At 41.0% G+C, this 15,228-nt stretch overlaps 2 protein-coding genes across 9 annotated transcripts in view; both read left to right on the top strand.

Moving 5' to 3' along the window:
• Positions 1-8,254, top strand: part of cntn1a (contactin 1a) — a 66,083-nt gene extending 57,829 nt beyond the window's left edge. For 7 of the 8 annotated variants that reach the window (XM_027272853.1, XM_019272653.2, XM_019272652.2 and 4 more), the window contains 9 exons: positions 1,588-1,749; positions 2,060-2,209; positions 2,805-2,875; positions 3,805-4,039; positions 4,996-5,171; positions 5,485-5,674; positions 5,756-5,868; positions 5,953-6,109; positions 7,367-8,254. In XM_027272853.1, coding sequence (XP_027128654.1) covers positions 1,588-1,749; positions 2,060-2,209; positions 2,805-2,875; positions 3,805-4,039; positions 4,996-5,171; positions 5,485-5,674; positions 5,756-5,868; positions 5,953-6,109; positions 7,367-7,443 — 1,331 coding nt within the window. In that variant the 3' untranslated portion in view covers positions 7,444-8,254. The remainder of the gene's footprint in view (positions 1-1,587; positions 1,750-2,059; positions 2,210-2,804; positions 2,876-3,804; positions 4,040-4,995; positions 5,172-5,484; positions 5,675-5,755; positions 5,869-5,952; positions 6,110-7,366) is intronic. The other variant, XM_019272651.2, reaches the window with a different exon arrangement.
• A 4,330-nt stretch (positions 8,255-12,584) lies between these two features.
• The window catches only part of LOC104925413 (PDZ domain-containing RING finger protein 4), a 119,987-nt gene continuing 117,343 nt past the window's right edge, over positions 12,585-15,228 (top strand). Inside the window, exons 1-2 of the mRNA XM_019272618.2 lie at positions 12,585-13,331; positions 13,471-13,566. Of these exons, the coding sequence (XP_019128163.2) occupies positions 12,930-13,331; positions 13,471-13,566 (498 nt within the window). The 5' untranslated portion in view covers positions 12,585-12,929. The remainder of the gene's footprint in view (positions 13,332-13,470; positions 13,567-15,228) is intronic.

Genomic DNA, 15,228 nt, shown 5'->3' with positions numbered 1-15,228 from the left:
GTGTTTTAGTTGTGTAACGCCATGTGATGATTATTTGATGAGCTTGTCCAACATCACAGATTTCTATCTTTCACCACAATATTTTGATACGGAGTGCTGCTGATTTCACTACTTGTTCTTCCAGCTCCATACAGATATCAACACGCAGAAAATAAACCCTGCCAAACATACACAGTGCCCTGTCTGTCATTTACTGTATTTCACCTCCTGGATGATTCATCAGGCTTTGTTTTCCCCCTTCATTTCCTGATGAGTGAGAGCTTGCCTTACAGCCCCTCTGCTCAGGTCTTGAAACAGGCCCAGTGTTGGAGGACAAAGGGTCTCTTCAAATAGGAACCCAAGAACTAAGCAGTGATCTGGTTGCCATTGATCCCTGTTGTGCCCTGGGTGTGCTGCCACCGCTGCTGCTTTCTGAGCAGGTGCTGACAGATGGCCAGGTGAACGCACAGCGGCTGACTGTGACGTTTCCCAGAGTGGAACCAAAACACAGGCCCTGGGCCGCTCCTAATGGAGTGCCAAATGTCAGCAGTCCGGGGCGCAACGAGGGAGATGAAAGACAGCCATTTATCATGGCAGATGAGGAAACAGATCTGCTTTAGGAGATTGTCTGACCTAAAAACACAGCTCTGCACCTGTAGTTTGTTATTAGTAGGGATTTGAGATAGGGAGAAGAGGTGTTTTCATATCACATGTGTGTGTGTGTGTGTTATTGTAGCGTAATATTACAGTCTTGCCAGTGTTGAAATGTGTGCCTGCGTTAATGAAAGTCTCTGAATGAGGAAAACTATTCAGAAACTTTATCAAATTTGTTTTTTGGGACGCAGTACGTCGGTGGAAGCTTATCAGTTCAAGCGTCCACACGACGCAGTGTTGTATATACACGGAAATCTGCACAATATTTCATCTCTTATATTAAACTGTATATTTTTCGACTACTTTGCTTCCTCTCCCGACTCTTAGACGAGAGGGTAAGCTTAAGGGCTGTTCAGCTTTGGCCGTCTAATCGCCTTACTTGTCTCGGCTCATATTCATGACTTGGAAAAAGTAAATCCTGGCTGATTTCTGAGGCTGTGGGTTGGGAGGCTAACCCTGATGCAGTCTGGGTTTTCTATTAGGCCGTTTTTATGTTCCAAAGGAAGAATCAAGAGGAGCAGGAGGACCAACAGAAACATTGGATTCAAAAGCCTTTGCTTTAGTTTCATATATGTCAATGGGCTCTAAGCTCTAATGGGTTAATCCATCAATCGGTGCTGATGTCTTTCAAAAAGGAGAGACTAAAAAAGAGGAAATGTAAGTGCTTTGATGTGCTATGTTTCATAGACATCAGTTGTCTGTGGAGACTGGTGTTGAAGTATACAGCTGTTAAAAGGCTCTGGACCTTTGCCAAGAATTTCTCCATAAGCTCTTGTAATAACACCATACTGTCTTTCCCTCTCTGCGATTTGTGAGCAAGTAGGACGTTCACTATCTGCCAGAGGAACAAGTCAAAGTGGGAATTTTAAACTTGTAACTGTGCAACCACACTCGTATTCATCACCCATCAAACATCGCTTTTAAATAGTCTCTTTTTCTTCTTCTTTACCCCAGGTCCGCCCGGTGCCCCAGGTGGGTTGCGAGTGATGAACAAAACTGACAAGAGCGTAACGTTGCAGTGGAGCCGTGGAGCAGACAACCACAACCCCATCTCCAAATATACCATCCAGTACAGAGAGTCTTCCTCAAAGGATGTCTGGAAGACCGCCACTACATGTGAGTGACTCCACTGCACTAGGTGGTCAAATAAACACTGCCACCTTAACGCTGAGCTGGCTCTGGTGTTATAATAATTTGGGTCATGCCACATAGCGATACTGTAGGCCTACATGGTGGTTAATGTCGCTTAAAGATGGCTGAAGTATAATTAAGCCATGCCTCATGGACTTAAAATATAGGAATGGATTCCAAAAATGGAACTTCGTTGTTGTTTTAAGGATATTTTTTGTCAAAATTGTATAATGCTTTAGTGCTATAGCCCTGAAATTTTGGCATTGTAAAATGAAATCTGTGCATTTCTTTGCAGCTCCTGCAGATGTAGAGGGGGATAAAGAAAATGCCACAGTGGTGGATTTACTCCCCTGGACAGAATATGAGTTCAGGGTGATCGCCACCAACACTCTGGGGACAGGAGATCCAAGCAGCCCATCACCTAAAGACAAAACCCTGGAAGCACGTAAGATAATGTCCTGACTGAGTTCGGTACAGACACAGGATTTATGGTATGAGGAATAACTTGAAAGGTCATGGAAATGTGGTCCCAACAGTCCAGCTTTCCATTCTGATATTTATTCTTCATCATTCTATTATAGCACTGTTTACTTATGTTAAGTATCGCTGTTGAAATGAGTCAGCATAAATCCCATCAAACTCTACTTCCTACAGCAGAAGCACGCTGCCAAACTCACCACATAAACCTCTACAAATGAGCACTGTGCTGAAACTGTATACTGAAATTCAATTATAAAATGGAAATCACAGGCCTACAGTAACCTCTCTTAAAAAAACACTCATCATTTGAAAGTGAGCTACTAGACTCAATGCAAAACAAGAGAACTTTTGCCTCTCTTTCTCCTTCTGTGGCAAGAGTCCCACACTGACATTAAGGTGTTGCATTTGGCACAGGAGAAGACATTGATATTATATTTGCAGGGGAAGGATGTTTCAATACTGCTGCCAGGGCTAGGTTACACAGCCTGTGTGGGTTGGCGTTGTTTGTGTGGATTCTTAGCATGTGGGCTCAGAGTTTTGCTGTTGCTGTCTCATTGTAGTTCCTGTGGTGGCGCCCTCGGACGTCGGCGGGGGTGGAGGGACTAGCAGAGAGCTGACCATCACGTGGACGGTAGGTCTGGATTTTCCACTGGACGCAAAGGGGGGAAAAGGGTCATAGTCTCATGTAAGAGCTCACAGAAAGGAGACACGCTGCTGCTCTTAATACTACTGTTATATTTGCAATTTTAAATAATAGCACTGTGTCAAAACAAGGCTTCATGGTTTTTACACAGCTGAAAAAATAACATGCCAGAAAACTAAGGGAAAACAAACACATATTCGGGTTGCTTGCTCATAAGCAGACGTCATGAAGAAAAAAATAGACAGTCACATGCTTCTAGACTCTGCTGCCTTGCATAAAGATGGATCAATTTGACCATATCAGGACCATAATTTTGACAATATAATTAAAACGTGGTCAGTTAAAATGTCACAGATTAATCAGGTGACTCTTAAAAACAGGGCACAGAAAGACCACATAATTTGAGGACAGCATACCACAGAGGAGCTGGAACATTATTATATTTAATAAAAAAAGGAAGAAAAAGAACAATCAATATCAACAAAAATCAATGAGCTGAGTCATTGTCCTCCATTTCCCTGCTGCAGCTGCTGATAAATCAGCTCTTATGGGTAAATTACCTTTTGCTTGGCTGAGGCATGGTTGTTCAATTTCCAAGCAGCTGGAGGATGAGGTGATGTTTGAGGGGTTAGCTGTGCTTAATGCAGGCTGGTCTGGTCTTACTGGATATATGGTGTGATAAATAAAGCCAGAGTGCCAAAGAGAGGAAATGAGGTGTGAGGACTGATTGAGAGAGACAAGCCAGCAAAGTGTCACAACTCTGTATCTCACTCACAGAAGGCAGTCCTATCACTGAGCAGTATGTAAACATTATCTGATTAGAGAAGTAGATGAAGCATAGTACAGGCTCTCTTGAGAGGTGTGTTGGATAAATTATTTGCCACATTAACATAATCATTTGATGTTTCCGTCACCAGCCTGTACAGCCCCAGTACTACTATGGGCCAAACTTTGGGTACATCGTGGCCTTTAAACCGCGCGACGGATACGAGTGGAGGAAAGTGATAGTAGCTGACCCGCAGGCCAAACGCTACGTCCACAAAGACTCCTCCATCCCTCCGTCGGCAGAGTTTCAAGTCAAAGTCAAAGCGTTCAACAGGAAAGGAGAGGGACCCTTCAGCCTAACAGCTGTCATTTATTCTGCACAGGATGGTAAGGACTGAAGAGATTCACAGTGTTAAAGTGTTAAAATGTGCCAGAGTGTTCTCAAAACAAGAACACAGATCAGCCTGGTCCTGATTTCCCAGTATCACAGAGAACGAGGAATTCTTCAACATGCCAACACTCTGCTATTTCAGTCTGTCAGTGTCAGCTACTTATCACTACCAGGGTTTTCAGTAGAGTAGGACCTATTTAATAGGAGTTCTCATGTATAGTTGTGAGGAATTTTAATACCCCTTGAAAGTGAACCCATCTTCCCCTCTCTCACTCTCTTTCCTTGCAGAGGGATTATCATGATCTATGTAGCATGAACCAGAAAGCTGATAATTCTCCCAAGGATGCAAAGCATTTAGCCTAGTTATTAACTTCCACTGACAGACAGTTGAGATAACCACCGCAAACCCAGACATGATGGGTTACAGAGATGCCCCGTTGCCACAGTAACCCACTTTTGGGACCATTTGTCGTTTAAGTGTCTATTGTATTATGGCTACGTGTGCAAAGCGCTGAGCCTACATGGGTATGGCTATTTGTAACTTTTTTTATGCGTTTGTTTTTATGCGTAACACAATGACAGTATGTGATGGGTTGTTGGTTCAAGGCCCAGAGAGACAATTTAACATTCAAGGACAGTTTCCTGGCTGTGACAGCCTACACACACACACACACACACACAGTGTTTAACTGGCACATAAGTTATGGAAAAGTGTCCAATGGCCCAGTGAAGGAATGTAGGCCAAGATAGATTTCTGTCACTTCATTAGTTCCCTAAAATGATTCATTTACAATACTAAAATGATGGAGAGAAAAACGGTATTAGTAAGGCCAACAGACACAGATGAGGAAACGCTAGATTCAGGGTAATGGATCAGTTAATGTGTGTGGTGCACTGGTTTATTCATACACATAAAAATATGCTTCGTATTGTGTGTGTGTGTGTAATATAGGAATTACCCCTCAAGGACATATCCTGAAAACGGTTCCCTTACTGCAAACTATCAAACTGCGTTTCTCCTCAGCTCCATCTAAAGCTCCTGTAAGCGTTGATGGCAGAGCTCTCTCTGCCACAGAAGCCATTGTGTCGTGGCTGCCTCTATCCCAGACCAATATAGATGGATATCAGGTCAGTAGAAACTTTTACTGAGGCATGCTGGTAAAAAAAATCACAATAAATTTGTTATAAGTCACTGAAATCTCCGAATATTTGTGTTTAAAATGTCTTTTTCATTCATTCAAACATGTTGCTTTATATGTGAAATATAGTATAGCTTTCTCAAATTTTGAAACCCATTAGTATAATTGTCTGTAAATTAGCATTGTGCTTTATCCTAATGCTCTGAATTAGTTCATTTAAGTGCTGTAAAAATGAGGGGTTTTTTTTACACCGGGCCAGTTTTGGATCTTACTCATCTCAACCCTACCCTTGTGTGTCCCAGGTGAAGTACTGGAGGACTAATGAGGACAATGAAGGGGGAGCCCAGGGTGTGGTGGTTTCTGGCAGGGAGAACCACACCAGGCTGGAGGGTATGAAGCCCGATTCCCACTATGTTGCTGAGGTTCGGGGCTACAATTCTGCAGGATACGGGCCGGCAAGCGAGCAAATCCAGATTCACACCAAGAAACCCCGTATGTTGTGCTTTAAAGCAGTTTATTATTGATAAGCAAAGACTATGTATTTTAATATAATCTTCTTGTGTCCTTTACCAGCTCCAAGTCAAGCCCCCAGAATAATTGGCAAAAAGTTCAAGGGCCAGTCAATAAATATTGCCTGGGAACAAGTGGAACCAAAGGCTAACGAGGCACGGATAGATGGTTACAAAGTGAGTACAGTTCTGTTTTACTTTCATACAGATTATAATCATTTTACATTACATTAATATACCTTTATATGTGTTTATACCTAGGTGCTGTACAGGCAGCAGGGCCACTCCTTAGGCACCCTGTACACAACCATGAAACGGTACATAGACCTTCCCATGCCCACAGATGGGATCTATGTGGTGGAGGTCCGGGCGTACACAGAGGGGGGAGACGGGGCTGTCGCACAAATCCAAATCACAGGTAACAGGACAGAGTGAAGTAAAAATGAAATGAATTACATAAAGCAGGAAACTGAATGGAAATGTTAATTAGGAGATTTTAGACTGGTTGTTTTCTGGAAAGTTGGTAACCACTTGAAAATTACAGCTGGTAACTGTAATAGACTATAGAATATGGTAATTACTACATAAATAAATAAAAATGTACATGGTAAAGCCTTTTTTGAAGCTTTGTTTTTAATTAGTAACTCCTCATTTTAAATACTTTAAATAATATTTTTTACAAGTGACTGCTCTTATGTCATTGTGTGTATTGTTAAATTGTCAAACTGAAAAGTCAGACTTAGAGCTGAGCTCGTGCTGAAGAAAAGGATACCATGTACGTGGAGTCAGAAAAGCTGCTAAACACAAAAAAAAGACCAAACTCCTACCTTCAGTCAACACGTATCCTCGTTCTAATAGAGAGTTTAAAAAAAGCTGCTGGCACTTTTTGACAAAGGTACTAATTTGTTCCCTTTCTATCGTGTTTTCTCTCAGATGAACATTGAAATTGAATTAAATGACTGAGAATAATCTCTTCTCTTTCACATGATTGGGGCAACAATAAAGAAGGCCTTCAGTTATCTAATCACATTTTAAATCCATAGTGCTGAGGTGACACACTGTGACTGCTCATTCCTGGCCTGCCATTTGCTAGTGAGATTATACCAGGTTCATAGTTGGCGGCACATTATCATTTGTCACAGCTAGAGGGTTCCCATGGGCCTGTGCAGAGCTGTCACTTCAGGTTTCATAGCTTAGATTGGAGGCCTAAGATGGGAAACTTTACGGTCCGTGACTAAAGCCTTGATAGCCCACTGACTCGATTCCTTCACCGGCTGATGGACTGACAGGTAGGCTGACTGGATGGAGGAGGATTTAAGCCTCTGTAATTGATCTTGATGAGTACAGGAAACCCCTCCTGTGGTTTCTCCCTTACCCCTTATCGTTCAGTCCAGACCCACCTGACAGCTTGATTTCACAGACCCGGGAATTTAAGCCGTGAGGGATTTCAAATGCAGGGCACTGACAAATGAAGGGCCATTTAAGGTGATCTCCACACAGATGGGGTATAATATCACACATCACAAACTAAATATGGTCTGTAGCTTGATGGATGAGAGCTGGACACTCAGGGGATGTATGTATTTTTTTTCCTCAAATCAGCAACAAATTTAACTGTCAGTTATTTTTCAAGCAAAACCTGACATACCTTCATCTCTTCATGTGTGTCTCTCAGCTGGAAGCGCCATGGCTGCCCAGTCTCTCAGTGTACTCTCCCTGCTCCTCGTGGCTCTCCTCTGCCTGAACCTCTGAATGTAGCGCCATCTTTGTCTTCACTTCCCGTGAAGGAGACTCTTTATGGTTGACGCCTATAAAGACTTTGGGACTCTTTCCACAAACGTTTGGTTCCACCCTATAAACCGGGACGTCATATTCCGACTCTTCCCCACTGGAATATGTTTGTGGAAACGGAAAAGAAAATTGGAAAATGGACAAAGACATCCCTTATTTATCCACAAAAAGCCTCTTTGGAGGAGTGTCAACGGAGTTCTGTCAACTTTTTTAAATATGCCTTATATAAATGACTGCACTTATCTTTCACAATAACCTGTTCTCAAATGGATCCTGACTGAAAGTGTGAACATCACACTTTGCATAGGTCGGCTGTTTAGTCTTTTTACATCATGAAGCCGACCTTTCTCACATAAATGAAGGCGCTGTCTGTTCAGAAACGTAGGCTTCATTTGATCTGCGATATTTTGGAAAATCTATCCTACAGTGCATTCCATAGTTTAAGGTAAACAGGTTGCTGTGAAGGATAAGTGTATGAGTTTATAAAAATGTCTTTATGTCTTTCTTTACTTGCAGTTCAGTGGCATTTTTCTTCTATTTTCTTTTTACAATGAAGCACACCCTTTGTTACAGAGATACAGTCAAAGCAAATCTCACCGATCATTCTTGATTTTATTAACAACATCATAGAGGAAAGAGCAGTTTATGTCATGCTGAAATACTATATCAAATAATTGTTTTTTTTCCTATCTAATATGCTATGGATGTTATTTGAAGATCTGACCTGCAATCAGTGCTTATTTGCAAACTATAACATGAGCTCTATTAATAGAATTACCACTTTCAAAGATGTGTGCATGCCGACATTGTTACATGAAAGGAAAAGTTTGAAATGGTTGAAAAGTGTTTTGGGAGTTTAGGCATATGGATCCGTACTTGCAAAGCAGAATGTAAAGCAAACAATATGAACAGGAACGTGAACATATCAGACATGCAGTTTAAAAATGCAAAACAATGTGTGACAGTGGTTATTTTGATTACTCGGCCACCTCTGGTTATATTTGTGCAGTGATCAAGGCTTTGCCACAAACATCTGGATCAATACAGAGACTGAAATCTGCGCCATGTTTGTGAACTAAACCCAAACGTGTAAAACACATTTTGTTTTGACTGTATCATTAGGACCTCAGTGTGACCTGCTGGTGCTTTGTAAAGAATGTTGGCTTTTTTTTTTTTTTTTTTTTTTTTTTTTTTTTTTTTTTTTTTTTTTTTTTTTTTTTTTTTTTTTTTTTTTTTTTTTTTTTTTTTTTGGAGTGTAAACATTTTCATTTTCATCTCTCATTTATGGCTTTGTGTGAGAGTCACTATTAATAGTTACAGTAAACAGCAGCGACGCTCATGCCCTCCAATAATTGTGCAATGTTTGATTCATCTGTGGCTACTTTATATTTTTTAATAAGACAACTTGCCTAGCTCCTTTAACAGTGATCTAGTATGTTTCATTTTTTTCATTATTTGATATAAACCGAAGCATAAGCAAAGCCATCCGTGTCAACAGAAGAGCCCATTCGGAGCTTGTGACGTTGTTTTGTCTTTTTATTAACATGTGATCAGAGATATATAAACATTATCAACTGTTGTCAATTTTCGGTTTCTGATTATTCTATTTGTATGTCATGACCCACCTCTAGCTGGACAGTTTAAAAGTTTATTTCCCTCGAATGGAGGAACAAATGCTGTGTTTTCAGATTCCTCCCATTCATTTCTTGTATGACTGATGCTGGCCATGCTTCTACATTGTGACTATATCAACATCCACCACAAAGTGCTTTTCCCCAGTTTTACTTCATGCGACAAATCATAAAAAAAGAGTTGCCAAATGCATGAATGCCTTGAACTTTGAACATTTTGGACTAAAGCAGCAGCTCTACATTCTAACATGCATGACATTGGAGATGAAGTGGCACATTACTTTGCAACAAACAGCATAGCAACTTCTCAACCTCTCAGCTTCATATGAAATACATTCCATTCCTGAGTGACATCCCTTTACGTCAGAGACAGCGTAGATGTAAGCCTAATATGTGCATTAGCTGCTAAGCTTCATTAAGCCAGTCATCACATGGGGGAGAGGAGTTTTAGACAGAACATGTTAGACTGACTAAAGGAATCTCACTCACTAAAAGTTCAGAAAAAGGTCCTGCAGTCTCGCGCACACGATGGTTGGGATGTGATAAGCATCACTGGCGGCAGTGGCGGCATGTTTGGCCGCTTGCTGAAGTTCAGCACTTCGCTGGACTTGAACAGCACTTGTGAGGGATGAAACTGGAACCTCTCATTGGCTGGACAAGGAACAATAAAAGTGTAGTTAACTATTAAAGTGATCTGGTGTTTTCTCTGATGTTTTGCTGTGACCTTTTTTTATATAAATCTTGGGGAGGAATAGCATTTGGAACGCCTCAGCTCAGTCTCAGCTACACCAAATGTTTCGATGAATTACAATCAACAAAGCAGAGGTGAGTTTCAGTGGCTTTCAGCCCAAAGTAAAGCAATAGCAGCATAGCAGGTGAAAGAGCATTGCACCATTCATAAATTCTCACCAAAGTGGCATGTAATCATCTAAAGGCATAACACCTGCATAAGAGATATTCAGTTTGCTTCTTTCGTTTTTACTAACAACAGACTAAAAATACAGATGTGATTTTTACACATGCATATTGCTAAAATAAAGCAATCAATTACCATCGTTACAAATCTAAAATTGTTGTTGTAGCCCTAGGGAGGAGTACTCCACAATGTGAGTTAACTGTTAGTGTGTGAGTGTGAGTAAGTGAGTGAGTCTGATTTACAATGCACGCTGAAAGAAGTATTGAAATTCTTTAGTGAAGCAAAAGTAGCAATACAACAAGGTAAAAAAGTAAAAGAGTAAAAAAGTACATTAAAAGATCGAAGTATATAATCAGCAATATGCAGTTTAGTGGGATGTACTAATTACTGTATGTAGAATGGTTCATTTCAAAGGAGAATATACAGTCAAACGTCATCCCAAAAGTATCTTAGAATTATAATTACATAAGAAGTGTATATTATTCTTAAAATGTAGATGTACAGTGGAATTTTACTGCTGTAATTGGTCAAGGAAAGAGCTAGTTTCTCAAAAACCTTTGGGAGGTTTATTGCTTAATATTTTATGAGCTCCTAAGCTTTCACCAGTAGATGGACTTTGCCCAGTTGTCGTGATTTTTTATTTTTTATTTTTGAGCACATTGAAGATTTGTGTTTGGAAACAGCAGGTAAGAAAATACATTTAATCACAGGCTCTATTAAATATCACGATGAAAAATGATTGCACGTGTGCGCTACATTTATTGCATTGCATCAGATATAAAAGGCTGAAAATGTCATGAAAAAGTACGAGTTAAAGATTTAGCTCACAGTCAGCGTGAGTTCACTGCTGAATGAATTATGAATTCAGTCTGGATGGACTGCCAGTCTGAAATACTGATGTTATTGCAAGATTGGAAGTCAAACCATGAATGTCAAAACAACGCAGACACCCCGATAGAATATTTCCAGTTGGGCACAGTTTTGCTTTAAATACACAGACACTAAAACAAATGTGTCAAAAGTTGCAAGAAGTGCTCTCAAAATCAGACAGAGTGTCCACTGGGGTGAGACAACTGGTGGTCTCGGGTGCTTTTGTTCGCTGTTGTAGATGTGCCGGCACTCCTGAGGTGGATTTAAATAAAAATTCAGCAAAGCTTTGATTGAAAAAAAAAAAAAAATCACTTGTCTTTGTCTACAGTCATTGCTGCTTTGGGATTATTTTATCCAGAACTGTATCTTTCAGCTCTTGCATACTAAATAGAGTGTCGTTCATGATTTATGAGTACCCTCCATTATCAACTTGAGCATTTGCAACAAGTCCTCCATTTCTGTGTAGATTTTTTCCACTCTTTTTAAACCATGTCTGTCTCCAGGAGAGAGCTATTCTTTTTACCCGTGCAAAATATATCAGATAGCATTTCAATCTGCCCTCCATTACAGATAAGGCCCACTTTGTCAATGTTTAGTTTCTCAGGCAGAAACAGCTGTTGCAGTTTTGCCTCCTATCAGGTATCCAGCAGATGAAAAGTAGATGGGTATCACTCCTCTTCGTGGATTAGGTCAGGCCAAATGAATCAGATTTTAGATTCTTATTGAGCTTTAGGTTCATCTCTCCATTTCCATCAAGGGTCTTAATGGTTAATGGCAAACAGCTCACACGGAGAAGAAAAGACAGTCTCTTATCAGTCCAAGCATATGGCCTGTGTGATAGGTCTGATCCCAGGTGGCTGTGTAACCTGTGTAACCAAAAACACACTCACAATTGTTGCCCAGACTGCTGCTGCTGCTCGGTCCAGTCTCACTGTTCTTCCCGATCACATCCTCCAGACTGTAAAGTCATTGGGTTCTTGAAATATAGCTCTTTGCTGACAGTTGATTTAAAGTGATTCAATTTAATATCACATTATGAAGAAACACAAGAGCTACTATTTAATATACATTGACTGACAGGAGGGAACAAAATACATTCTTCTGATTTTCCTTGTGCATGTGTTTTTGCAGACAGGTGTGCCGTCACAGGACAGCTTGTGCTATTGTCTTTGTAAATCTACACCTGTTCTTTGACAGCTCAGACAACACAAAACATACTTTAAAGCGGTGCACGACAGACTAGAACCAGACCGCTTCGCTTGGAGACCTGAAACGTGACGCCATCTCTGACATGCCTGCAATATGTCATGCTGTGTCAGGCAGTAAGACTGGACCTGGACTCATGCAGGAAGGCTTTATAAGTAAAGGTCTCACTGCAGATATTGTGTTACAAGCCAGGGCTTAACCACTGAGAGATCATCATCCCCTTGAGATGAGTTTTGACTGACATCTCATCACTGCAGAACCGGTACCAGACATAGACTAAATTAATTTAATAGAGTTCAGAGGAGGCACAATAAAAACCCCTGTGATAATGCCAATCATGATGTGGACTCTTTAATTGATCTCAGCTTGAGGACAAGAGAAAGGACATTTGGAAAGTGTGTGAGGGGATGAGCGCCCTCTGGTGGCGAGGATTTATAACACATGTGGAGTTCACAGCTTCACATAATGAGTGATTAACTTAATCCGCCAGATAAAACAAAACCAGATTGTGCACATGAGTTAAATCAATAATTTAAAACACACTGTGTCGTTTATGAAAACATCTGGATGAACACACTGACCCTGAGCAGACAGGGCAGGAGTGAGTCAGCAGGGTGAAGTTTTCATTTCACTCCACAGACCAACATTTTATCTCATGTCGTGCGTAGTGGCGCAGCCCCTCAGCCTCAGCGTGAGCTGCGCAGACCGGTCAAACTTTCAGTGCACTCACTCTTTCATGTGTTCAGACTTGTAAAATAACTTCTGTAGTGTAGAAGTCATAGTGGGGTGGAAAAGTGGAAAAGGAAAAGTTGCATGCGCAAACTATGTGCGCGGATTGCCCAACTCCTTGCGGAGAAAAGAAACCAATCTGTCAAGTTTTAAAGCCGGGCGGGATGGAGTCGCAAACAAAGCCGGAGACGGATCATCGTGGTGGTGAAGGTGTTTGTCAGAAAGGATGCGGGCTCCTTCTGTCCAGTGAAGGGGACCACTGTTGTGTGGACGCGCTCCGGGCGGTCACCGACGCGCTGGAGAGAAGAAGCGCAAAGTTTGAGCACGAAGCCCGGATGGCGAGGCTCAGGTGGAACAGGAGGGAGCAGTCACTGTTAGCCCAGGTGTCAACTCTGCAAAACGAGGCCCAGCTCGCTGCACTCAAGTACCAACGGAGACTGCACCAATACATGCTGCACATCAACAGCATTGCAGAGCAGGTCATTGGGTACTACAAGGTGAGTTTATTTGATGTGTGCAACAACTGTAATTAACAGGAAGAAGTCTTGATTTTTGATTTGTGATTGAATCTGGCCTGGTCCTAAAAGCAAAAACCTGACCTGATAACACGTCTTTGTGTGTGTTTGGCTGAATTAGAGTGACTTGAGAACAACTGCTGACATGCAGAGCCAGATATCAGATAAAGCAACATGTGCAGATGGAGAGCCACAGGAGCAGCTCAAAGCAGCTGAGGTAAGAGAAGCACCCTCACTGCTCACAGCTTGTCAGTTTTTTTAAACCCTGCTGCAAACTCTGGCATTTATGTCTCTTTCATAAAAAAAAAAAAAAAAAGTTTTAGCTCCTGTGTGTTTGTCCAAAATGGCCTGGAGGCAACAGTGTTATAGTTATTTCTTTATCTGTCACTATCACTGTTGGTGCCCCAGTAAGACACTTCCCAGTGCTGTTTGGGATTGGCTGAGTTTTTTACAGGCTCAGGATTTTGCTTCTTCTTCCGACTGTTTCACCTGCTGCCTGAGCGCAGGCTTAACCCTACCACCAGGCAAGTCTTTGTGTAAATGTTGACTTTGGGATCACTGTGAATGCTATGAAGTGTCTGAGTAAAGACAGCTTATAGAAAGTAATCCCTCCTCACACACTGTTGTTTGTCATTTGGTGCGATGTCTCTTTCTCACAGTGAGAGCGTGTGTTTTTTTGACATTTAAATATTAGATATATTAGTCTAATTGTAGGGCCATGATTTAGAGATTAATCAGTTTCTGACATCTGTGGAGGAAACTCATGTCCAAGCTTGAAGATTATTATTTTTTTCCGTCCTGTGTGACTTGAGAAATGTAGTCTTTGTCTTCTTCTTTGGGTCTCAGCTGATCTAATGTCATGGGTCTGGGTAGTGTCATACCTTTTTTTTTTTTGGAAGGTTTAGTGTCAGTTATCACATTTCAACTAGAATCACTGAATCTTAACTGTAATCTTTGCCTTGCAAAGGAAAAAAAAAAGTAAATTTGAACGGCTACTCTGTCTTAGAAGAGACAAATCTAAGCTTTTCATTTATGTTGTGCTGTATTAAATGCAAATTATGTAACACGGTTTATTTATGCAAACAGGATATGACTGAGCATCCTCTACAGGTGTTCTAAGCGATGCCATGAGACCTATATGAATGCTGTAATGATGCATGAAAGTGCTAGGGAACAAACAGCTTAAATTAAATGTTAATCATCCCCTGTTTCTGAGCTTTTGAATAATTTGGGCATAAAAATTTAAACAACTATTTATGGACACATTTTCATTCAAACTGCTCCTGAGTCTTTGTTGCTGCAGGGGCTAATTTATTAAACTTCCCTTACACGTCTGCCAAATCTAGTAATAGCTGTCGTTTTGGTTAGCTCACAAGGTGGCATAAAAGTTTGTAATGTGTGTTGTGTTTGGGCTGCTGTCGAGGGTGGATGGGTTTAATGGTGGTAATGGTCACATAAAGTATTTCTCTAATTGCCTACAGCACGCTGTGAGTGCAACAGACTCACTTTTGATTAATGTGGAAAACTGTTCACTCTTCTCTGCCAAGCGCTGGGCAGCGAACGCAGCATCTATTTTCAGCTTTCTTTCTTTTTTTTTTTTCTGGTCTGAAAACTCCACTCTAATGCATCTTTAATAGTTTTCTCACTGTGTGTTTTCATCTCTTGCCTCTCAAATGGATTTTCCAATACTTGAGAGAGCTGGGTGCAGCTCATCAAACAAAGTTTTACAGTTTAGTGGAAATCCACTTTGTTGGAAAAGTGATGGGCTTCTTTCGTTCTGCATGGACAATAGAGCTGGATGACTAGTAAACATCACAGTAGCAGTTGTGGATCGTCTCATTTGAAGTCTCTTTGTGTGGTTGGAAAGCAAACCTAATTG

The sequence above is a fragment of the Larimichthys crocea genome, chromosome XXI, assembly GCF_000972845.2.
Source record: "Larimichthys crocea isolate SSNF chromosome XXI, L_crocea_2.0, whole genome shotgun sequence".
In the NCBI taxonomy this organism is placed as follows: domain Eukaryota; kingdom Metazoa; phylum Chordata; class Actinopteri; family Sciaenidae; genus Larimichthys; species Larimichthys crocea.
This window is presented reverse-complemented; position numbering and strand designations above follow the sequence as displayed.